General features: G+C 49.6%; 1 protein-coding gene across 1 annotated transcript in view; it reads right to left on the minus strand.

Moving 5' to 3' along the window:
* The window catches only part of LOC144819194 (long-chain-fatty-acid--CoA ligase ACSBG2-like), a 364,803-nt gene that overhangs the window by 150,431 nt on the left and 187,965 nt on the right, over positions 1-26,407 (minus strand). Inside the window, exon 11 of the mRNA XM_078677171.1 lies at positions 7,770-7,909. Within this exon, the coding sequence (XP_078533297.1) occupies positions 7,770-7,909 (140 nt within the window). The remainder of the gene's footprint in view (positions 1-7,769; positions 7,910-26,407) is intronic.

The following is a 26,407-nucleotide window of genomic DNA, read 5'->3' on the forward strand; positions in this document are numbered from 1 at the left end:
TCAAATCCGCCAGCGGCTCAATCGCCAGGGCGAACAGCAGTGGCGAAAGAGGGCAGCCCTGCCTCGTCCCTCTGCCAATGGCGAACGGTTCTGTCAATCTCCCATTCACCCTGACCCGTGCCCGCGGCGCAACATAAGGTGCCATGATCCTGGCAATCATCTTTGGGCCGAGCCCCATCTTACAGAGGACCGCTTGGAGGAACCCCCAGTCCACGCGATCAAACGCTTTCTCAGCGTCCAATGACAGGAGGCATGCCGGAATATGCCAGTGATGCACCTTCCCCACCAAGTGCGCCAATCTCCGCACATTATCTGCCCCTTGACGGCCCCGAATGAAGCCCACTTGATCAGGGTCAACAAGGTCCGGCATGTGGGGATCAAGTCGTTTAGCCAGCACCTTCGTGAAAATTTTAAAATCAGTATTAAGCAGCGCAATCGGGCGATAGGACGAGCAGAGCGCCGGATCTTTCCCAGGCTTAGGGACTAGAGCTATTTCGGCCATTCCCATGTCCGGGGAGGGACCCTGGCCATTATCGAAGGAGGCAAAGAGTCTGAGAAGATAAGGACTTAATTGCCCCTGAAAAAGGCGGTAAAAGGAGAGCGTCAAGCCGTCCGGGCCCGGCGTCTTCCCCAAATTCAGATCTTTGATGGCCTCAGTCACCTCAGCAAGCGAGAGTGGCTCTTCTAACCTGTCCGCCGCTTCGGAATGTAAGCTCGTCCCGCCATAATGCTCCAGAACCTCCTCTGACTGGGTAGGGGCCGGTGGAGCCGCCGCGTACAAGGAGGCGTAGTAGTCTCGGAACGCCTTCATTTTAGTCTCCATCGCCCGGGACCCGTCTGGGAGCATCACGTTTGCGATGTGGGATCTGGCCGCCTTGACCCTCAGTCGTCTCGCCAAAAGTTTCCCCACTTTATCCCCCCCGTCAAAGTGCAAGCGCTTTAGTGCCAAGAGAGCTTTCTCCGCCCGTAGCATGCGCAATTGCCCCCGCAGATTAGCCAGGCGTCTCCTCGTCCTTAGAGTGGACTCCTCTTGATTCTGCGCCTCCGCCGCCCGCAGATCCGTCACCAGGCCCTCCTCCACTGCTCTCCTCTCCCTTGCCCTCGCAATCTCGAGGGAGGTGATATGTCCCCGAATCGTAGCCTTAAAGGCGTCCCACACCACCGGGAACGGCGTTTCCGGCAGATCGTTGAACTCAAAGTAGGAGGTAATGGCCATGCGGATGTCGTCAACCGACGCAGCATCTCTGAGGAGGTATGGGGGCAGATGCCATTTCCGTTTCCCAGGAGGGCCGCTCCGCGGATCTCTAAGAAGCAGCTCCACATGTGCATGGTCCGAAATGGATATGTCCGACATTTCCACATCCATCACATCACAAAGCAAATCGTGAGATACGAACATATGATCGATGCGGGAATAAGAGCGGTGAGCACCAGAATAAAAAGAGTATTCCCTTTTTTCGGGGGAGAAGTAGCGCCACGCGTCGAAGAGACCCAAATCGCTTATCTGTTTGCGTAGAGCCGAGGACATCGCCCCTGCTCCATGAAAGGAGCTCGCACTTCGGTCCATCATAGGGCACCATACCAGGTTAAGGTCGCCCCCTAGAATAATCGAGGGTCCACCCCGGAGGACGTGAGCACGCAGAAGATCCCGAAGGAAGCGATCCTGTGCCAGATTGGGCGCATACACATTGCACAGCGTAAGACGGCGGGAACCCACCTCGACCGACACCTTGAGGAAGCGACCGTCACCACCCCGGAAGAGCTTGTCAGAACCCCGCCTGATGCCAGCTTTGCACAAAATTGCCACCCCTGCCGTTTTCGTATCCGCAGTAGCCCAGTATTGGAGGGGGTACCTAGGGTGCGCCATGCGCCTTGTATCTGCCTGGAGAAGGTGGGTCTCCTGTATGAAAATGATGTCTGGGTCATGTTGCAGGAAATAGTGCCAGAGCTGTTGGCGCTTATTAGGTGAATTAAGGCCTTTAACATTGAGTGATAAAATCTTAAGGGGTCTGGCTATATCACTCATCATCTTGGGGGTCCCTGAGGGTGGTACGCAAAGCTACGCGCAGCAGAGCACCCACCGGCCCTGAGCCCCACCCAGAGGGCCCACCCCCGCCCATCCCACCACCCCCACCTCCAGCCCCTCAGAATAGACAGAAAAAGGAAGGAAAGAGAGAAAAAAGAGAAAAAAGAAAGTCAAACGAAGAAGCCAAACTTTCAGCAGCCTGTAGGGCTGACGGCCTAGGCCGTTAAGGTGTGGCCAACTGGGCCAAATTACACTGTCCCCAAAGTAGGGCATCCTACACCCACAGGTTTGAATGTCCATCGGGATGTCACTCCCCAGGAGACAGTTCTGGTGGGACATGACTGGCCAGAAATACTAGGAGGCATGGAGCCCCCACCCTCCTAGGCCCAGCACAAGGGGATCAGGAGTCCAAGCAACTTCCCTCCCGCCCCACAACCATCCCTTGCCCTCCGGAGGGGTATAAGGGAACAGTACCTCGAGTAGCATGTCACATGTGTGCTGTCCATCTCACGGTGTAGAGGGCCGCTTCGCAGGGGAGCGTCCCGCATGGTCGATCTCCGCTTCCTCTAGCGCTCTAATGTGGGCGATGACATCCTGTCTGGCTTGGCTGGTTGTCGGTGCGTCAACAGGCGACGCTCGCTGTCTCCTTGGCACTGTGGTCCAGTCCGGGGCAAGCGGTGTCCTCTTGCTTGGAGGGTGTCTAGAGGGGCTCCCCGGAGGAGAGCCTGCAATGTTGAGGAGCCGCGCCGCCTCGTTGTAGGACCGCAAGGATTTACGCTTCCCCTCCCATTGAAAGATAAGTGCAAAGGGGTGGCCCCACTGATATGAGATGTTCATGGACCGCAGCTTCTCCGTTACTGGGCGAAAAGCGCGTCGTCGCTTCAGGGTGTTGGGCGCTAAGTCTTGGAAGAGCTGAATCTTATGGCCCTTGTACTGCAGGTCCGGCTTGTCTCGAGCACGCTTCCAGATCTCCTCCTTCTCCACAAAGAAATGCACCCGCGTGATGATGTCCGGGAGAAGCCCTGATCTCCCCGCAGGCGCCGCCACCCGATGAGCCCGGTCTAGTGTGGGAGGTGATACATCCTCGTCGCCCCGCACCTCGTGGAGGAGTTGTGCCACAAAGTCCATTACGTCCTCCCCTTCTTCTCCGAGTGGCACGCCGCGGATGCGGAGGTTGTTTCGTCGACCCCGATTCTCTAAGTCTTCCTGCTTGATTTGGAGTTCAATATTTTGTTCCTCCAAGGCCGCTACGCGCTGCCATAGATGTTCCTGGTCCTCGGTGCGCGTGTCCGCGGTTCTCTCCAAGCTGTCCACGCGGTCCCCCAGTTCCATGACTTCCTTCCGGAGCTCAGTGATGCAGGAGTGGACCTCCGTCCTCAGGGATCCGATCTCAGCCTTAAGGTCAGTCATGAAGGCGGCCATGAACGCTTGTGTGACCGGGGGGGAATCCGCCATCTCCGCAGGGGGGCCTCCACTGGCCGCTGGCACTCCCACCTTGCCCCACATGGCCGTCACCGGGTTCCCCTTGGGGGTCGGCGCTGGTTCCGCCTTGCTGTTCCTGTTCGTGCGTGTCATCCTCCGCGCGGGCCAAAGAGTGCCGCCTAGGCCGTGCCAGGGCCCTTGCCCGATGTAGGCCGCGCAAGCGAAGGTAGGAGGGGGGTGTGGGGGGGAGCACCTGCGCGAAGTCTCAACGCATCCAGGGGTTCCGGGCTCCGTACCGTCACTCCCCGCAGCAAGGAGCTCCCAGCACACACACCCCCGTGGCAGAGCAGGCAGCCCAGGGATCTCCAGATCACGGTACCTCACTTTCAAACGCACCGACGTGAATCAGTCCTTCCGTATGCCTCAGGGATAGGAGGCCGGTCAGGCCAGGGAACAGACCCCTCTCAGCAGTGGGGACCCACGCAGCGCTCGTAGTCAGAGGAGGTCACTATCTCCCTAGGGGGGGGCCAGCACCAGACAGTGCCACCCACAGCAGTCCCAAGCCTTCACTCACCCCCAGGGATGAGCCGCTGTAGTGTCGCGCTGACACGGTGCCTTCGCGCGGGTCGTAGCTTGGCTGGCGCCGTCCGCTTTTCAAAGTGCCCCAGGGGCACCGTCCGCACCAGAGCTCCGCTCCAATCTTCCCCGCCGCAGTTCTGCAGTACCGCTTCCCCTCTGCCGCACGCTGGGGAGGCGAGATCAGAAGTGCCTCCGACCCTCGTTGGGACCAGGTAGCGGGTCCCGCTGCCTTCCAGCTCCGCCCCGAAACGCGGGAGCCGGAGCGCACCAGACACAGAAGCTGCTCAGGGGTCCCAGCCCAATCACCCCGTCTCACCGCAGCGGCCACAGGTGAGGGCGCGGTAGTCTCTCCGTGTGGGAAGGGCGGGGGTAGCTCCAGCCAGTGGCCACCGATGGTCCCAGTGTCCGCTAGGCTCCGTAGTAGGCCGCTCCCTGCAGGGTCGCAAGATGGCGGACGGACCGGCCGGTCCCGCCCGGAGTGAGCCGACCGCTCGTTTCTGCCTTCCACCAGGCGGAGCACGGAGGTTTCACACCTAAAAGTACTGCCCAGCTGGTCAGGGGCACCGGGGAGGTGTGTGGCGGGTCTGGACACCCTGAAATCCGCTTTGATTGCCAAAGATAGGCCCAACGGCGGCGGGAGCTCCGCAGTCGTGCGTCTGCTCACATCGCCGGTCAAGCCACGCCCCGACTAGACTGTTTTTAATGCAGTATACAGATGATATGGTTCTACTCTAAGATGGGGCTGCAAAAAGCCCTGGATGCATTAAGCATTTTTATTACCGCTTGAGCTAGTGGCCAACATCACAAAACAAAGGTGGTGATCTTTGGAAGGTATGCCAACAAACTTAAACATCACTGGAGACAGGGCAACTTGAAAATTACCACCACCTCCAAGTATAATTACATGGGGTCTGGTTTATGAGTAACCGTAAGCCCCCCCAACAAATTTCTTACATAGAAGCAAAGGCCAAGGCGGTGACGTACACCATGTGCAAACTTAACACCAAATTGTACACTCCATCTACTGAGGCAATCCGAAATGTAATAAAAGCTAAGCTACTGCCCTCAATTTCTTATGGGTAATTAGTCTTTCCTGGAGCCATGGCGAATACTATGGAAACTGCCAACTCCCGCGCTTTTAAATGGATCTCCCGTACTTGTTCAGATGCAATGGAACGTTTTTTTAATTTGGAAATCCCAATGGAACTGGCAAGGATAGCAAACTTTGCACAACTCCACAGACTCCTAAGTGAAAGCCAAGCCTTGGGCTAAAAGCCCATTGATGAAAGATACATTTTTGTGGAACACATATCCAATTTGATGGTTTTTAATCTTTTTCCTTTGCATCACATCACTTCGAAACTAACTAGATAAAATGGTATGTTGATGTTTGGAGTAAGATCAAACAAGAGCTTGGTTTTTGTGACAATTAATTGAAACAAGTAAAAAACAAATTCAATTCAACTGTAGCCTTCCTTCGCGCTCACCTTCTTCTCCATAACTTAGAAAGCTTCATTGCATGCCTATTATAAAGTGTGTCACCTTTAAACTTTGTTGTTTGACACACAAAGCCCTACATAAGGCACGGCCAGCTTATCTGTTGCTCTTATTAAATTCTTATCTTCCTTTTAGAAGGTGATTCCTCACATCTGCAGCTCAAGATATGGGGACAGATAATTCTCCTGCACTGCTCCCTGCCATTGGAACAAACTTCCTTTTTGCCTTCGCTCCTGTCCTGACTTCACTTCCTTGAAGAAGGGGCTTAAGACTTGGCTATATTAGATTCTCTCCTTTTCCTCTTGCACAGCGCTGAGATGCTCGTTTCGGGGTGATTTGTGTGTGATACCAAGTGATCACAGAAATAAACAAATAATACATTTGTATATTCCTCCCAGACAGTCACATAATAGAGGGACTAGGTGTACCTGAATGGGCTATTACTGGCAGGATGGGTAGGGGCTGTGCACAGTGCCACCTTTGCATCAATTGTCAGGGCCCTGTTCATGCACAAAGAACTTAACACTAGCCTTTTGTGCCTGTAACCAGGCTGGAGCCAGGGCAGGGAGACAGGAAATCCAACTACTTTTGAAAAGGCACCAGGTATAGAAATAGGATCTCAGACCCACTCTTCAGTTCACTTCTGGACCAGAGGAAGGCCTCTCAGAGGACTGCCTGCTGTGTACTTCAAAGGGACTGCTTGTATGCACTAAGAATGACTGCTCTGCTTTTTGAAGCCTGCTTTGAGCCTCAGGGGTCTTCCCTGCTCTTCGAGCCCTGCGTCTCACCTTTAACCCAGGAACTGCAGAAAGGACTTCAAGGGCTAGTTGGTTGGCCTCCTGAGCAGAGCCTTGGGCCTCATAAGGCTCCTAACATCTTGAAATCACACCTAGACCCTGCCTTAGTGAGTCCTGACCCTCCAAATGGTGCCTCTCCAGTCCTGGGCCCTTGGAAGTTGTGCTAAAGGTGCCCAGATAGTCCAAATCTAAAACTTGGTACTTAAAATATGTTTGTCCAAAAAGTGCTCGAGAACCGAGAGGAGACCTACCTGCTCACTGATCCACCCAAGGTGTAATACCGGCCGGCCTCACTTTCTGGCAGCGACCGCAAAGTTCTTCTCCACAGCAGCAAATCCTGTTCAGGGGCTCTTCGCAGAACGGGTATCTGGTCTTGTGGATCACTTGTCAGGTACAGCCTGCAGCTTCACCTTGCTGGAGAGTTTCAATTGCCAAAAAAAAGACTACGTCCGAATAAAGGAATCTTCTGTGCGACTTAGTCCAGCAGCTCCCCGATGATGAGGCCTCCTCCTCAGACACTGCCAGTTGCCTTGCCCTGCTGGACAATGCCAGCCTTCTTGCCCTGCTGAACTTTACATACTCAGACATTTTCTTCCAGATTTCTTTTTAAGTTTTACTGTAAGTGAAGACCGGGTTCAATCCACTTCTTAAATCTGACCCACGCTCCATCACTGTCAGCCATAACGTTTGACATTGCCGGGTCTCGTGCGACTAGATGCCTGCTGTTAGCGCTTTGAACTTTTAGGTGCTAGTTTTTACCTTAAACATAAACAATTCATAACTCCTGCTCCACTGATTGGATTTTTGGTGTTGAATAATTTATTAAAATGTACTTTTTTTTCTTCTAAATTGGTGTGGGATTTATCTTGTGTTGTCTTTTAATTACATTACTGTTTATGTGCTGCATAAATACTTCACACATTGCCTCTGACTTAAACCTGACTGCTTTTGTGCCAAGCTACCAGAGGGTTAAGCACAGTTTAATTTAGTGACTTTTAGTGGTTCGCGCTGGCAAGGACTGTGGCTGTTACTTGAGCAGTGTTCTGCCCCAATCACCCAACAACCCAATTTCTCACAAGCAGTCATTCCACTCAGACCTTCACAGTGGTCAATTCTTCTTTTTGGTTCACAGTAATGAGCATGGTTAAATTCCCTCTGTGCCTACAAAGTGATTGGCATGGAGGAGCTCGTATTGCATTCCTTTAAAGTGGTCAACATGGATTAAATATCAGTCTCCTTCAAAGCGATGAGCATAGCTATGTTGTTCCATGTTATCTTAAGCGAGATCAACATGTGAATCCCTTCCCTCCAAACTTCAGATTGATCCACATGAACATTCTTTCAGTGTGACCAGCTGAGCTGTCCTTCCCTTCCTTTAGGGTGACCAGCATGGTTCAAGGTTCCTGTTTACCTTCATTGTTGAGCATGATCAAGCTCTGCTTTCTTACCTTCAGAGTGACCAGCATAGACAAGAACTTCCTCTTGTCGCCTACTAGCACCGCGTTACTGATGATGGGCACCTCCTTCTTCAGAGCGTTCTCTATTGGGACCGGGGGAATGTTCTCGCCACCGGCTGTGATAACCATTTCTGCAATCAAAGATAAGCACCAATCATATTTCTGTTGTTCCAATAAAGATATGAAGACTCATTCATGTCAAACTACCTGATACAGAAACTGACCGTCTTTGAAGGAAGGGAGTGTGATCCTGGCCTGTTTGCCCCATCGTTTGAATCATCACATGTATATTCTCTTGAGACGATGCATACAACAAGGCTGTTCCCTGCTGCAGCTTCATTATCCTAGGATTTTTACCAAGAATCAAAGGCTAGACATGCAGCAGGGGCCCTATTATCAAGAAAGGGAGATACATTATTGCCACTTTTATCGGCAGGAAACTGCCGCTAAAGCGGCACAAATGGGCTTGATAATATGCCCTTGTGAATTCCCATAGCAGCCCAAGTTCATTCGCATTAAATCAAGTCAGACCCCCCCCCAAGCCCTCTGTTCCCAGCATCCCAGTACTGTGCGCCCCCAAGCAGCACCTGCAGGTTCTCAGCAGGTGGCTCCGGAGTGGGATGAGAGCCAGCCTTATTAGGAAACTGCAAGCCAGCAGCATAGGGATGCGTCTGGGTGTGCCATTACTGCTAGACATCTGGGCGGCTGCAGGGATGGCTGGCTCGTTGCAGCATGCAGTAGAAATAGAAACTGCTTTTGCTACGCCAGTGATGTTTATGTTACAAAGAAGTGAGCCAGAATGAGGGCCTGGGCGGCGAGTACGGCTGGTACCTGGGGCTAGAGGTGGTCCTGCTGATCACCAGCTGTACACACTGATAGAAGCTCCACATGTAGGTTCATGCAAGAGAGGACACACCCACAATGACTAGACCAGCCATAGGACACAGGTGCCTTCAGCACACCCACTCACCACAGGATAGATGCGTGTGGCTTTCTGTTCCCATTGCCCCACAATCTTTAAGTTGCAGCTTGAGATCAGTATTGAAAACTATGGATCATATGGATGCTTCAAGTACAGAGTGTTTTGAGGTTTCAAGTGTGCATAGATTTTAAGGTTGGGGGGCTGTCATGGAAGTAAGTCACACTGTTTTGGGTTCTGTCATCCTGAGACTGTTCGGGTTTTTGGGGTCACTGGGCATGATAATACCTTTGGGGTCGTTTTCTGTTTATGTGAAGAGCTCATGACCTTGTGATCGTTCAAAGGGAAGCAGTTTAGTAAGTAGGTAACATGAAAGTATTAAACCCTACATGGGTACATTCTATCAAACACATTATTACATTTATGGTACAAAGCCAATTTGCAAACAATGATTTCTTTTAGGTTTTTAACAATATGCCATGTTTTACGATTTACCTTGCATTACTTTTCCTTTACCACCTTTTTTTATATAAATAAAACATATTTGCCTCACACACTGTGCAGGGGCTTCCTGTTGGTGGCTCAAAGTGGAAAAGCTACTGCTAATACGTCTAGTGATTAGTAAAAAAAAACATTTGGAAGGCCTGCTTTATTACTACACTCTCTTGGCTGCAGGTCATCCTTTCTTTTGCTTTCCTGTAGGTTAGATACCTGGGAGGTTTAAGATCAAATTGATGAGTTAACATTATTTCCCAATTCTGCAAGCAGTTCTGAGACAGTGACAAGGGTAGAAAGGGCAAACGGAGGAACAAATATACTATATGCAGACAATGGTCTCCTGTTTGTTACTAAACCAGACACAATGATCCCCACAGTGTTCCAATTAATGGAGAAATACGACTGGTCCTCGGGCTATAAGGTCAACCGGCACAAATCAATACTATACAGCCCAAATCAAATTACGGAATGCCCGCCATTGCCTAGAGACCTTCATATTGCTGCGGAAGGCTTCCAATATCTGGGGGTCTTGCTCACACCTCATGCAGAGGTCTGTCGCAGCCATAACATTCTGCGGGTGATATCGAATTTTGAAAAGGATGCGGACAGATTGAGAGAACTTCCTCTCACCATAATGGGATAGGCAGCCATGTTTAAAACGATTTCCCTGCCCTAATTCGTAAATGCACTCCAGAACACATATCACCCTCTCCTGAGTACGATAACCTGGGAAATAGAATCTGAATTTCGAGGACTGCTGTGGTTGAATGGACACCTAAGAATTGCCTTAAAGTCGTTATACTGCAACTCATATAATGGGGGCTTAGCACTTCCGAACATTGAAGTATACTGCTGGGCGGCCCACCTCACCCTGATAAACAAATGGGTACATACAACATGGGACCATCCCACATATAGACTTGAAAGGGAAACCCTGACACCGCACACGTTTATACTGTTTCTGTATGGGGAGAAAGGGACTCGTGGGCTGCTTCCCGCAACGCGAGTAACTATAGAGGTATGGGAAAGGACCACTAGGACACTGGTGTTGTGTATTGCTCATATTATGTTCAGGATAGATTTGCTTAGCTGTACAATATACCGTAAGGGGAAAGTTCAAATCCTTTTCTGCCCTCTAAACTGAATTTAAACTCCATATTTCCCAATTCCTCAAATATGTCCAACTACGCCATGCATGGGAAGCAGAGGGAATAAGGGAAACTGAGTTACTGGAGTATGAACCACTTGAAGGGAGAATGCTGCAGGAAGAATGTTCCACTAAGGCAGTATCACTCACCTATTCACAATAATATGCCTGATACCCTGGGTAAACTGAAGGAAATATGGGAGGAGACCTGGGGGAAATAGAAGAGATAGATTGGGAAGCGGCCCTGAGGCACCCTAGGGAGGTTGCAATAAAAATCAGACTCCATCTCATCAAGTTTAAAATCCTCCACAGAGCTTATTACGACAAAGTAACACTACATAAAATGGGATGGCCCAAGTCCTCCTAGTGTTTGCGCTGTCTAGCTGCTGCAAGAAACTTTTTACACACGTTATGGGTGTGCCCCATATACAGGTGTACTGGGACGAGATAATTAAATAACTAAATGCAATATTAGAAATATCTCTTGCAGCAGACCCGAAATTCATCCTTCTGGGAATCCCATGCAATATCCATGTTCCTAGACCCCAATTACTCTTTAGGTCACTAGGATTGGTAGTAGCGAAACCGGACATAGCACAGTACCGGGGCACAGAGGAGATTCTGACACTACACAAATGGAAACGTGGCATGGACCTATACATGGCAGCGGAAAAGGTGACAAACAAGAGTAGAGGGTGCACCAAGAAATTTACTAAAACATGGAGTAGCTGGATGAACTACTATGGTCTAACACGAAGCAACAACAACACCCAAATCACTACCGATGGTGCGCACTACTAGAGGAGACCAGATGGGCTCACGACACAAAGGGAGTGAATGAGATGGGGAAAGAGGGCATTTAAAAAATACAAGGGGGTCATACACGATGTTATGTGCCTAACTTGTACTAAGAACAAGGGTGGACACCAGAGATAAGAAAACTCAACAAACTAGCCTTACCAAAGTGCGAACTCTTGTCATTGTTGTATGATAGACATGTTTCTTGAATAATTGAAACAATAAATATATATTTAAAAAAAGAAAATGCACATCAGAGAGTCAAGTTGTGTGACCACAAGTGTCCCATCAGGCCGTCTACAAGCCACTTTGCAATTTGGATGCATTTGTTCAAGGCAGTCCATCTCCTGTCCCCTAGGCTAAGGTCACACAGTGAAGTTAAGTAAGAGTACGCATGGGGACTAGCCCGGTATCATTTCAGCCAACATAATTTCTGGTGCATTGTCTGTAGCAACATATTGGATGTCAGGGACCAAACTGGCAGACATAAGAAACAGAGGCATCCCCTCAATTGACTGCGGGATGTCAGCAACCGGCACCTGCGTGGTGCTATCCTCCTGGAACATGACTCGGGGTGCATCTAGTCTGTCATCCTCTTACAGCCCCTTCTGGGACTGACCCTCCAGAAACAAGTACCTGAACCTAAACAGCCTTGGGCCCCCGCCAGTGAGCTGGAGTTTTCTCGCATTATCAGCCACTCTCAGACCTCGTCCGGATGTTCAAAGAAATGTGCTTTTCCCGGAGAAATTACTTTCAGTTTAAAGGATACAACAGCATATATTTGTTTTACAGCAAGGAACAATTTATGCTGTCTGTGTACCTTCTTAGTATAATCAAGATGTATGGCTATTTTACTGTTGTCAAATGCAGACACTTCCTGTTCTCTGGCACATCACAGTATTTAATCCCGACTTTGGAGTTCAGATTTTTAGCTATGATGGCCCTCAAAGGGGGCATCCGGTGAAAGGGGAAATACCCGGGCCCTGTGAGCCCACCCCAACACAAAGAAATCCAAATGTCCCTGTGGTCGGAGCTTCTATCTGACCCATGGTTCCAAGAATACCTCTGCAGAGGAACCCTCTACCCTCTCTGGGAACCCCAGCACTCAAATGTATTTGCAACAGAAGATGCCTTCCACATTTTCCACCTGGAGGAAAGTGCCCCTTTTTGCATGGTTACCCCCACTTTTTACCTGACATCTGATGCATTTTGACTTGATGTGCCCTGGTTCCCTGCCAATCAGATTCCCAGTGCCTGTTTTTTTCCCCAAAACTGTACCTTAGTATCCACAATTGGCACATCTCTGGCCAGAGTTAAGTCCCTTGTAAAAGGTACCATGGGTACCAAAGGCACTGTGACCAGGGAAGGTCTCTAATGGCCGCAGCACCCTTTGTGCCACTTTGCACCTTAACACCCACACTGCCATTGCAAGCTGCGTGTTTTGGTGCAGAGAAAAGTGAAGAGTCAACATGGCACACATCCCTGTGTGCCATGCCAGCAACCCAATACCTAGGGCCTAGGTAAGTCACCCTTCTAGTAGGGTGCACTAGACCCCAGGTGAGGGTAAAGTGGCAGGAGCAGTCCATTCTTAGACATTGTAAGATGCTATGAAAAGCCATGAAGAGTATATGGTCTGGGAGCTTGTCATTATGAACTCCACAGCTCCAAAATGGCTTTTCTGGAATTTGGGAAGTTTGGTAGCAAACTTCTCAGAATATTCAACCCACACTGATGGTAGTGTGGGATTTTATGTAAAATGCACTCAGTGTGCATCTTGGCGATGGCCCCTAAAAATGGTCAGCCCTGTGTGGTTCCTGATTGCCCATCATTTGGCAACACCAGACAGGTTTCTGGACCCCTGGGTTGAGGGCCTCTGCTTTCTGGGATCAGAAACAAAGCCCATCCTTGGCAGAGGTGTCATGCTTCCACCCCCAGGGATGGGCTGGGTCCACGAAGGGGAAGCTTCAAAGGCCTGCCACCTTTGTAAGCTGTCTGTACTTTTGCTGCCTAAAGCAACTGTCTCACACCGGTTCTGACCCCCACTTTGAGCGGGAAAATCGGCGGGAAAACCAAGCTAGGAGGAGAAGTGTGCCCACCTTTGCCAACCTTTGACTGAAAGTGACTGGCCACCCATCCTGGCATGACGAAAGTTTTGTTCCTTAAAATGTTGTCAAGCTGAACCTTTGTATTAAAGAAAATGAACTATATTGCTTACCTGAAAACGTCTTACTTACCTTGTATTGTAGGATCCACAGTATGATAGGCATATCACCTGAGTAGTCGATGTAATCCATAAGTAACTCAAAAGTAATTTCCATGTAATTTAAACTGTTTTCAAAGCATATAACAAATGCAAGTACTTTTTACCTACCTGTACAAAGTCCTGCTTGGTTCTAGAAATAAAACGTAAGTATACCTTTTTTTATACTTAACCAATTGGTGTGGATTCTGTCTCTGAGTGTGTGTAATCAGTCGTAGAGTGGGTGAATACAATAAATACTTACCCTTCTGATAATCCTAACTGCTCGCCCACACTAACACAAAGAAAGCTGTTAGAGATCCTCTAATTTAGCCTCTGCTATTTCTCTGGGGGTTCCCTGGACTCTGTGCACACTATACCTTACTTTCGTATAGTATTTACAGAGCCAGCTTTCCACACCACCTTAAACTTCAACTCCAGTGTAACAGGATTCATCTTAGACATTTGTTGCTTTAGGGCGGAAACATCCCCCTGTAGAGATACTCGGTGTTGCTCTCTGCAGCTGTCACCTTGTCAGCCATTTTCCGCTTGTTGGCCCGAAGAAAATTGAGGTCTATGGAGACAGCCTCAATTTTATGTTCAAGTGCTGTTCGGTAGCCTTGGATAGCCGCCAGCAAGTCAGCATGCAAGGGTTCACCCAAGTGCTCTGAGGATGCACTGCCAACGTCTGTGCCACCCTGCCTGGTGATCTTCTGGGATGGCTGCCCAGGTGTGGTGTCCTGCATGCTGGTTTTGCTGGAATGCGATTGGGGAGGCTTCTCTTTTTCAGTGGCTTACAAATCCTAGCTCAACTCCAGCAACTGCTCTACTCCCACAATATGTGAGAAGTACACAGCAGCCTGTCCCAGATTCACATGCAGTGTAACAAGGTCCAAAAACCACAGTTGTCTCCGAGGGCACGCCAGGTAGGGCTGTCATCCACTGTCCACCGGCCCAGATGCTTCACAGTCAAGGGCACAGGCCACGGGAGCCAGAGCCAGTCACTGGGGCATTCCTCCCAACCACAGCACAAGGTCACTGCAACTCCCATGTTCCCCGGGGCAACCCCACTCCTGCTGCCCAGGGATCCTACCTTCAGAGACCTCTCTGACACTCGCCAAACTCCTCGCCAGGGTCACCGATGGGCACCCATCGCACAGGCCTCAAATCACCTCCTTGAATCCTGCAGGGTGCCTCTCCGCTGGAACTGCATCCACAACCAGGAGCTTTCTGTCTGCAGGCCCACCACGGGCCGAGGCACAGCCTGTCCCGCGGTCATCGCCGGACTCACTCTGCCCACTAAAGGCCCAGGTGTCCGTAAGCCAGCGGCGCCGCGGCGGTGTGCATGCAAAGTCTGGGTTGCCACAGTTGTCTGGGCCGCCTTCAGGGTGAGAGCGCCCGCCCCCCACCACACGCTCCGATTGGTGTCCATGGGGAACACCATGTACCCCCCCCACTCGGCCCAGCCCAGGGGGCGATCCTACTGGGCCAACAGTGCCCGTCTTCACAGCAGTGATCCCCCCCGCTGCACGATGCTCCGCCCGTCTAGGCCTCACAGGCAGTAGTATGGCGGGCCTGGGGCCCCTCGCCACCATCATCGACTCCGGCCTCCTTTTGCACTGTTTTTCCAGCTCACGGCCGGCAGTGGCCTGCGAGAGCCAAGATCTTCATGCCGCTGCTGTTGGTAAGCAGCAAGAGGGCAGGAAGGATGCAGGATTGGGACGGTGGCATGGGAGCCAGCGGGAACTGCATTCAAGCTGCCGTCTTACCAGGCCACGCCCCTCCCCAACCGCCGTACGCATCAGAGACCCTCACATAAGTCACAACTATATATGGGGAGTAAGAGAAAAATATGAAGTGAAAAGACTACCAACCCCTAATACTAAATCAACATCGTGAGGAATCTACAAAAGGACACAAAATAATTGTTTTCACCTTTTTTCACTGTGTTTTTTTCATTGTGTTTGTTGTGATAGTTTTGTCTAGATAGAGAGTATGAGTGATTGAGTATGTATGACTGATGGTATGAAAGATAGCAACAAAGTCTTGGGGTTCCAGACAAGCAATAAACCAACTTTGTGTTTTTTTATATTTAATGTATTATGTCACTGTATACTAAAAATGATTGTGAATATATTGTCACTAAAAAATGAGAAAAATGAAATAAGAATGATATAAAATAAAAGAATTGAAGAAATCAAATCAAAAATTCAAAGTGAATGATTTCATAGAAATGTCTGCATCCCTTATAAATTGTTAATGAGCATCAATGCCGAGTTGTAAAGCAATATAGGTCCTTTAAGAGGTTTTTCTAGTTTGCTGTTGGTTTGCTACTCCCTCCTCTAGACCTGAAAATAATATTGGGAGTACCCTTGTTACTCTTTCCACGCCCCTCCCCAACGTCATTCCGGGCCCAGTGGACAAATTAATATAACTCTTGGAGGCTGCTCTTAGGCCAGTTGGCGTGTCCTGCCTTGATGGGCCTACAGTCCTCTGTGCATCCTCCACAGAGTTAGGGCGGGCAGGTCACCTGGGAGGTAACACCGGCTCGGCTATTCATCCTTGCACTCCTCCCCCATTGGCATTCTTTGCCCTGGCATTGTGGCCCGTTTTATGAATGCCTACTTGTCCAACTATTTCAATAATTTAGACGACACATTATGCAGTGTTTGTCCCAGGTGCTGAGTTTCACTGCTGCTGCGTTTTGTAGTTGTTGTTGTTTTCCTTGTTTCCTATTATTTGGGAATGGAGCTCAGTTTTCTTTGTATGCGTGTGCTTTGGTCCTGGGGCCCGCGGGGGCGTGCCTATGATGTATTCTTTGTGTCATCAAAAAAAAAAAAAAAAAAAAATGTCAGTGATGTCAGTGATGACGTCCACCAGAGGAGACAATACATTACTCACATGGATTATCCGAGGCTTAAATTATCCTAGTAAAAGCAATAATGTGCAGGGCTACATTAAGTGCAGAAGTCATCAAAGGATCCTGTTTAAGGTACTATTAATCCCTTTCATAGGTTTCAGAAACTCAGTACCAACATACCTATCGGCCAGATGTTCCCCTTACACCACTGTCAGGAATCCTCCTCAAGCCCCCCTACCTACAGGTGTAAATGAAAAGGAGGTGAACCTCTGGCAGTCCTAGGAACCCTTGCATGGAACCTCATGCCAATACAACTGAGGCTGACAGAAACTCATTTTAGGAAAGCCCTTAGGACGTGGCTCCTGGGTCCACCAATGCATTCTGCCTCTCACTAAATTAAATGAGACACATCATTCTTTCTTATGTCTTCCTGTGTCCTCTTTACCCTCTACGCATAGCGCCAGAATGCTCCCTCCAGAGTGACAGTTGCACTTTACAAATCAATCAATCAATCAATCAATCAATCAATCAATCAGGTGCACAGGTAGGCTTCCTACAGGAGACTCACCTCACAGAGAGGGAGGGGCGTGCACTGCAAGGGAGGTGGAGTGGGCTTGTGTATTATATGGACTATACACAAGAATCTGGTGGTCATTACAAATACGGTGAGAAAGTGAAAAGAGAGCAGAGAGACCAGATTCAAATAAGAGCACCTCCTTGGAGAAGCTCGTTGAGGTACAGAAAGGGAATGTTCCCACCTTCATTCAAAACAGCTGACCTCCATGTAGATAACCATAGAGATCCACACGGAAAAGACAGATCTCCATCAACTGCCCTTTGTGGCCAGTGTCATCATTTGGATAATCCGATTGTCTTACACACTCAAACCTACTGATGTATTAGGTGAGTGATTTGACATAAAATCCGTATAGACCTCTATGGACAGTGTATCTACTGGACCTTATGATGGAGAATGATATCAAAGGGAAGTGCAGTGCAAGTGATAGTGTGATTTAAAAGGAGATGGAAGAGAAAAATACTATTTTATTCTTTATATCTCTCCCACAACGGCCGTTGTGTATGTAAGATCAGCGGCTTATTTGTTTGCACGCCGCATCTGCCATCGTTTTAACAGGTTTGGGAGAGATATAAAGAATAAATCCATGCTCAATGTGGACTACAAGATATTAACCTAGGTCACAGCTTTCCAATCTTTTCATGTTGGTGACACACCTTTTTGTGAAAAAAATTTCAGGGACACGGTAACGCGAGGAAGCACCGCGAGCGAGCCCGAACCACCTATGGTGGGTTCAGGCCCCACACCCCACACACACATACCCCACCCCACACACACCCCACACACAACCCCACCCCACACATACCCCACACACAACCCCACACACACCACCCCACAGACACACCACCCCACACAACCCCCCACACACACCCCACACACCCCCCCACACACACCCCACACACACCACCCCACAGACACACCACCCCACACACAACCCCACACACACCACCCCACAGACACACACCCCACCCCCCCACACACACACCCCACACAACCCCCATATCCCACCCACACGCAACCCCACACACAACCCCACACATATCACCCCACAGACACACCACCCCACACACCCCACACAAGCCCCCCACATACACCCCATACCCCCCCACACACACACACCGCACACAAACCCCCCACACCCCACCCACACACGCCCCACACACAACCCCACACATGCCACCCCACAGACACACCACCCCACACACACACCCCACACAACCCCCCACACACACCCCACACACACCCCTACACCCCCCACACCCCACCCACACACACCCCACACAACCCACCCCACACACCCCACACACACACCCCACACACACAACCCCCCACACACACACACAGCCCCCCCACACACATACACAACGCCACACACACACACACACACAAATGCAAGTGTCCGTCTGTAACACAACTGGTGCTCATGTAAAGCGCTCTGATACCTTTGGCTCTAGTTTGCTCAACAAAAAAAGTTTGACAAAAGCTGCATGGTAAAGCGTAAAGGATGTTTTCTACCATTATTTATTAACGTAATTGCTTTCTTAGAATTACTCCTTGAGGATCTCCTTTCTTCCTCCCCCAATCATACTTCTGCAGATGTCATCTAAAGCGCAGCCTCTTTTAGGCAATCTTTTATTCCCTGCAGTCCATCAGGGCTTAAAACATCTGAAATAGCAAGCAAGGATGAAACCAAGGCATGAAAATCCGTGGTTTCATCCTGCCTTCCACACTTGCTCAAACTGTGTGATCTTTAGCAAATCCTTTCATCTTATTCTCTGTCCATCAACACCTTTCCCTACACAGGCTAGGAAGTGCTTAGAAACACGAATTGGATGCCGAATGCTGACCCGGATGTAGCTTTTCGGCCTAACGTCTGGCTTTACCTGCAGGAGTGACACCTCCGCTTTCATTGGCTTGATAATATTATTGGAGAGTGTTGAGCCAGGTTAACAACACGTTCTGATACACATGGTGACGGACCGCGTTCAGCAGCCACGCCCACGCTGGACCGTTGGACCCTCCTGCAGGAGATGCATCATGTGGTGCGTGGATTATTGCTCATAGATGACTGACTAAGAGAAAGTAGATTAGTGCCTGTAAAAGCCATCTTCTGCATGCATGGGTGAACCCACGGTGCTTCCACACAGGCTCGGTCAGTTTATGCACGTCCCCCCACCCTGCCCACACATGACATGCTATGGGGCACTGTACATGCCACTCACTGGCCATGATTGACCAACCTTGGCTGCCCTTTCAGGAGCGGTAAGGCGGGCAACGGCACTGTACGGGCAATGAGTGACCCCAGTGTCCTTACAGGAGGACGGGTGGGGGGGGATTAGCAGTGAACGTGTCATGAGTGACCCCAAGGCTGCCCTTATAGGAGGGATGAGACGGGACCCTGTATGTGTTCAGTGGTCATGAGTGCCCGGAGGGTTGCCTTATACGGGAGATGAGGTGGGCATCAAAGGGTTTCAGCCCCCACCCCCATTGGCATCAGAGGGCTTCAGCCCCCACTCATCCCCCCACCCCCCCATCGTGTGTGGCAGCCCAGGACCGTTCACAGCCGCACCCGAGCACTTCACAGGTCGTTAAAGACCTTGCGCATGTTAATAGGGCTTTGTTGTTGTTTCACAAGCCCCTGCAGCTCGACTCTGCCGATTCCCGGCAGAAGTCATCTCATCGCGCGACACACCTACGGCTGGGGCGCGACACAGTAATGTGTCGCGCCACACAGTTTGGAAAGCTGTGACCTAGGTCCTAACGAACCAGTCAGTCAGTCAAAAAAGCTTTATTATCAGTTAAAAACCATAAAAGCACATATATACACAATGCAGATAAAAACAAGTCACTAGGCAACAGTAGGGTACATTCATAAAGCGGCATAAGTTCATAAAATGGTTAAAAAGGATGCAATGATGCAAACATAGCAAAGACCTATACAATTCAAGATAAAGCAATCAATGGACAGTCCCTGGACAAATTATTTGTAGGGTACCTTCTGTATTACAGTATTTATGCTAACACAGGAGAGGCAGTTTGACATTTTTGATTTTAGCGCCTCTTGTGCACCACATAGACAGTAGGAATCTAGCAGTCGCAAACACAATCAGGGGGGTGGTGTCATATTTCAAGATTCTAAATACCTCCCTATAATCCCTGAGACCCCTGGACTTGCAAAGTTGAATGATCCATTTAGCTCTTGCCTTGGAGTAGGAAGGGCAGAAGAGCATAACGTGCAGATCCGTCTCTTCACTACCCTCACACCCTGGGCAAGAACTCGATGTACGAGGAGCATTTGACCACTTGTTTGTCACGGCCCTTAATGGCAGTGTTCCATGTCTGAACTGGACATATAGTTTCTTAGCCTGTAAGGGCCGGATATCATCCAGGAATTTCTCAAAATGGGGAATAACCTTGATATCCAAGAAAATATTAGTCAGCCTACCCAAAGAGGGATTCGTTAATGTAAGTTCCGTTCAATATCGCTTCAGTACGAGGCTCATCGACCTCTTGGTAGTCAAGACACAGGTTTCCTCAGGAGAGGACCACACGTCTCCCCTAACAAGTGTGTGGCAGAGCTGTTTAATGTACTTTAGCCAGGGGATTTCCCCACACCCCTTATGGACAGAAGGTCCCTTAGGTCCTCCCTGTAGCTTGAGAGCTCGGGGGTGGACCAAAGTCGCCTCCAGTACAGCAGGGGACGGTTTGAGATGATCTCCTGTATAAGAGCCAAGCCTAGATCTAACCGTAATGGGGTCAGAGGGGTACTCTGAGGAAGTCTCAAAAGGCGCCTGATAAAACTATTCTCGGTAGAGGATAGAGAGACAGCGCAGACGTGACCCCAAAGGTCTGCACCGTAGAGCGCTACACCTCTCGCCTGGGCTTTGTAGATTTCCACGGGCGGTCCCAATGATTTAAGAGAGCTCTCATTGTAAACCTTTAGAATACCGCCAGAGGATTGGGCCAACTTCAGGTTTGCCTTAGCCATGTGGGACCCCCAATCCATTCTATCACTTAATGTTACCCCCAGGTAGTCGAAGGTAGACACTCATTCCAACACCGAGCCATCCAAATGGGGGTGGGGACAGTTGGATGATTTGGCGTTGTAAACCATAAACTTAGTTTTGGAGAGGTTAATCTACAGGTTCCTCGATCTACAAAAGGAGCAGAACGCCTCCAGTGTTCGCTGTATACCCATGGAAGATTTTGATAACAGAAGGGTATCATCAGCGAACATCAGGGCTGGTATCTTGCGGCCTGCTAAACTGGGTGAATCTAGATCCCTCGCTCCCATTAGATGTTCGATCAGCCCATTAAGGAAAAGAGAGAAGAGCGTGGGGGCCAGCTCCCTTTTCCACTGGGAACGGATCCGAAAGCTCCCCATTCCTACCATACCTCACCCTTCATAGGTACCTTGATGCATACGTTTAAATAGATGGCACAAATAAACCGGGGCACCCATCTCTAGTAATATTGCCCAAAGCTTATCCCTCCGGATCAAGTCAAATGCGGATCGAAGATCCACAAAGATCAAGTACAAACTACCCGCCCCCAAGGATACCGTCTTCCAGTTGACCAACTGTAATCTAAACAGTTGGTCGATGGTGGAGACCTTTGCTCGAAAGCCCGCTTGGAGGGAGGTTAAGATGGGATGTTCATCCATCCAACTCTGCAACCTTGACAGTAAAAAGCGGGCAAATAGTTTCTGGAGGACATCGATGAGGCTGATGAGGGGGTAGTTGGCCGGGTCGAGAGGGGAAGCCTTTTTATGGATGGGAATGATTTCTGCATCAAAGTCCGTCCGCCATCCTGTCGGGGGCAGGTACCGTCCGCCACAAGGGCGGAGGAACCATGCCCCAAATTAGGATGCACCCGCCACAGTGGCGGGTGCATCCCGCATTTTTAACATTGCGGCGGACGGTGCTTAAAGCACCGGCCGCCGCAATGTGAAAAATGCTTGTTGTGCGTATCACAGCACAACATGACAGGCACAGCGGGGTGCCTGCCATGTTGTGCTGTGAAACGCAGGGGGGTACCATAGGTACCCCCCATGTGCACCCCCACCCCCTCTTCACCCTGGGCGCCCGCAACGGGCCCCAAAGCAGGAACCGTATGCCTTTTCGTGGCGGCATTGCAGCCACGGAAAGGCATTCCTCCCAGGCCATCCTAATATGGCTGGCGGTGTCTGATAGACACCGCCACCATATCAAGTGGAAAAGCGGCAGACAGTCTTCCCCTCCACCACTGTCCCCCCGCCATTGTAATTTGGCAGGGGGAAGAAAGGTGGCAGACGGGCAAGGATGGCGGACGGATCGCCACCGCCTGCATGGCGGTGGCGATCCGTCCGCCATCCTAATGGACCCCCAGGTTTGGGGGATCTCCATGCCCTGTAGAATGGCATTTAAGTATAGCCAGATGTAGCGGGCCCATACCTTCAGGTATAGATCTCCAGGGATCCTATCAAGGCCCGGAGCTTTCCCAGGAGTCAAACTTTTAAGGGCCGCCAGAATTTCGAGCAAGGTACAGGGTGGGCAATCAAGACCCATTGCATCCGGAGGAGCTAGACCAAATGTACTCTTTAATGGAGCTAGATCTACTGGAGGTGCTGGGTCAGTGAGGGAATAGAGGGGCTTAAAGTGGGCTAGCCAGACCTCTTCACTTAGGTTAGGAATTATGGCAGGTCTGCTGATCCTGATCTAACTAGATTCCAAAAGGCCCTGTACTCGCGTCCGTCCATAGCTACTTTTATGCTTTCCCACCTTAGAGCCTCCCACTCCGACCTAGCCTCCGTAATCATTCTTTTATAGATTTGTTTAGCCGTTCTAATGCTCGACAGAGACCCAGATTTTACCTCCTTTACAAGGGCATTTTTAGCCGCCCTACAATTTTTATTATACCAATGGGCCTGATTTTTTACCCGTGGCCGCTTATTATCAGTGGTATAAAAGTAATCGGCCAAAGTAGAGAGGAGCTTATTATGAATATGCTGTAAGTCCTGGAAATAAGGCAGGTCATAGTTTGGACCCAAGAGGTCACAAGCCTCTACTAAGGAGCATGCAACATGTTGGTATAACTCAGCTAGTTTATCTGGGCTAGCGCGACCTTCGCCCACCTAATGCGTCTGCCACCCGCTGCTGTAACTAGATTCGAGTTAGTAAGAGTCTCCAATACCCCCAGTTCATTTTGGTGTCCCAGTGTACAGTTTAGATCTAGTGACAAAAGGTTGTGGTTACTATCTACCCTTTGGGATAACAATAAAGGCTCTCATTTGGGCCCAGAATTCCACATTAACCAAGAAGCAATCAATGGTTGTGCTTTTCCCCGGTCTATTATAGGTACCCGGCTATTATATTACCGGGTACATCGGGAGGGAGTCTACCATTACAGGCCATGAGGGAGTGGGTTACTGCCAGCTTATTAATCTGGAGAGCCAAAGGCGATATGCGCATTACCGGGTACATGGTGCACTCCTGGATATGCCAAGTGGAGTCCTCGTCTGAGGTTACAGAAGGGATCCTGGCAAGCGGTTCAAAATAACAATTAAAATCACCCCGATAATTTTATGGGTCGGTGGGAGAAATAATAGAAGAAGTTCCTCGAGGGCCTCTAGCATAGATGAACCCAACTGGTGTGGTGTAGGTCGTAAATATATGTTAATCACTACCACCATCGAACCGTCCAAAAATTTGAGTGCAATACAAAGAATGTCCGGGGAGTGGGAATCTATTACCTTAGCTGAGCACCCCAAATGTGAGGCAACCCAAGTGCACAACCCCCCCGATGGTCTTCCCCTGGGGCACTGCACAGCCGGTGAATAAAATGTTGCGAAGCCCACCCTAGCAGGGGCAGACAACAGCCAGGTCTCTTGGAACAAACACAAGTCGAACCTACCCATCAACTCTCCCCAATCTGGATTGTCTAGCTTAGACCCCATCCCAGCTACATTCCAGGAGCCAATTGAGTATCTATGAGTCTCAGCTCTAACAGTGGTGGTTGTAGTAGAAGGGGGGGGGTCCTATATAAGTATGAATATCCAACTCCATACCAACTCCTGTATGGCTGGTATTTAGGGTTGGTGGGAATGTTATCATAGCATCCACCTTATTCCTAATAGCCAACTTGGATAGCCCCACCTCATCACTCACACCCTCCACCACAAGGCTACTGGCTAGATTAGAGACCATTTCATAGGGCCCCAAAGAAAGGGGTAGTCAATCTACATTGTTCAAGACACTGTAACTATTGGCTACAGGTATGTTGTATTCTAATTCCTGACCACCCTGATGGAGGTAGGTTAGAACAGGCCCGCCCGGTGCTGGAACTCGTGAATAGAAATACCCCAGGTGGAGAGTATTAATTGTACCCATGTTGAAGGGACCTCCATATTCTAGGATGTGGTTAACCACTCCAGGATCCCTAAAATTAACAATTACACAGTCCCCAAAGATTTCGAAGTGGGATTATGTAGAGCCCTACCAGGTTCTGGCCGCTGCTTTCCAGGGGCTTCTGCGGTAAGAAGTGGATCTCGGGGGATCAGGTTAGCTGTATCTGGAAGCACCTTAAGTCGGATAGCTGTGCCAGAAACAGTCTTGAGAGTGGTACGTTTCTGGTACGTTTCTGCGTATTTAAAGGGGCCAAATCCTGTGCCAGGTTATCTAAACAGACGCCTTCACTTGAGCTGTGGTTTTTAGTGGCCTGCTTAGTTGTCCCTAAAGCCACTTTCACAGTATTATTCCCAGTTGAAGTCGGTAGCTGTACTCCACCTGGACCTTTGTTATTTATCATTGAAACTAGTTAGCAGGGTTTTAAAGTGAGAGTTGATGAGCTGTTCCATTTGGGCCTGGAGATTAATTAATAAATGGGTAGCCCAGACCGGTGGTGCTAGAGTGGAAAAAAGGGGGTCTGGCTCTGGCTGTGAAGGATCAGGTATAGGTAGAAATCTCTTAGGTACTTTTTTAGCAGGTTTCAACTTCTTAGTTCTGCAACGGGGTTTCGGTGCCTTTTTGCCTGCCTAGGGGGCTGGGGACGATGCAAGATTGATAGGGACACTATCGTCTGGCACAATCTGTGCACATGGTAACTCAACAAAAGAGGGCATTAATATTGACATTGAATCTGGAGAATTAACAGTGGCTAAGGAAAGATCGCCAGTAGGCAAAGGGGGGGGGGATAGCAGGAGTGAGTGAGAGACGTCTTTCAGTATTCTCTATAGCCGACACAACCACCCCTATTGTTTTTTGGAGCATTTTATCAATGGCAGTTAGGCTCGGCACTGGTTGGGTCGTCGCCGCTTTTTGCCTTGTAAGGGGGCGAGAAATTGGGGGGTTAGATTTACCCATAGTGCTCGACGTAAATTCTAAATAGATTATGTTTTCAAACACTCAAATTTAGATTAAGAATTAATTTAAAAGATATAAAATAATTGGTAAAAGATAATAGGGCCCTACAGCAAGTTTCTATAGACAGTCTACAAAAGACAAAACACTATAGGGCCTAGCTTGACTGAATAAGATAGTAATAATTACCACATCGGTGAGAAAAGAGAGTCCCAGATATTCGCTTTCAGGAGAGCTAAATGGGGTGGCCCAGCCCGGCCTCCTTCGGCCCCTGACGGCTACAGATGGCTCACCCTTTGACCGGGCTTAGCCCGGTGCGCGCCCGCGCGCGTTCTGCGGAGCGGGAAGGGAGATTGAATAAGTCACGGCCGTTGGAAGGCGGGGCAGGAGCGTAGCAGGTGATATTGGCCCCGTGTATCCTGGGACCAGTAGTCCTGTTCTCACAAAGTGCCCCACAAAGGTCCTCGCCGCAAAGCGTCTCCCCTAAAGAACCATTTATTGCCCTAGGTTAGCAAGCTTGTCCACCCTGTTCAAACTGGCTTTATTCCTGGCCGTAGCACAATGCCTAATATTAGATAATTAATACAAGTATTTAATGGAACACCCCCACCCCTCCAGATTTCCGCAGGGCCTTTGTCCTTGCCATCAAGATTGAAAAAATCTTTGATTCCCTTCAGTGGGACTTTTTATATGCTACGATGCAAGCCATGGGTCTGGTCAATGGATTTGTGAATTGGACCAGTTAAGTACATACAGACCCAGATGTCCAAATCAAGACGGGCACTAGTATATCGGAACTCTTTCACACTCATAGAGTCCTGCAACCACTGACACAACACTCCGAACTCACATGCATGGTCCTCAGCACCCACTCACTAAAAATACCACAGAGATCTGGGACCTGCTGCATGACAATGCCGCAGACCTGTTTTTCCTTACATAATTCTGGATGAATCCCACACTGGTACCTGACATTGCCACAGCTATTAACCCCCACCCCCAAAGGCAAGACAGACTTCACAAGTCAAGAGACTGACTCGCTGTCATCCCTAAGAACGCAATCAGCTGCACCACCTCCATGGACACATCATCCTCCAACATGGAACACCTGTTGTTCAACCTCAATGTCGCAACTTCATTCTTAACGGCTCTCTCATCTATAGACTTCCAGGACCAGACAACAACTTCACCGACATCATCACTGACTTCAGTGCACCACTTGTCCTTGACACTAGCAACTATATACAACTTGGAG

The sequence above is a fragment of the Lissotriton helveticus genome, chromosome 2_1 (assembly GCF_964261635.1).
Source record: "Lissotriton helveticus chromosome 2_1, aLisHel1.1, whole genome shotgun sequence".
Lineage (NCBI taxonomy): Eukaryota > Metazoa > Chordata > Amphibia > Caudata > Salamandridae > Lissotriton > Lissotriton helveticus.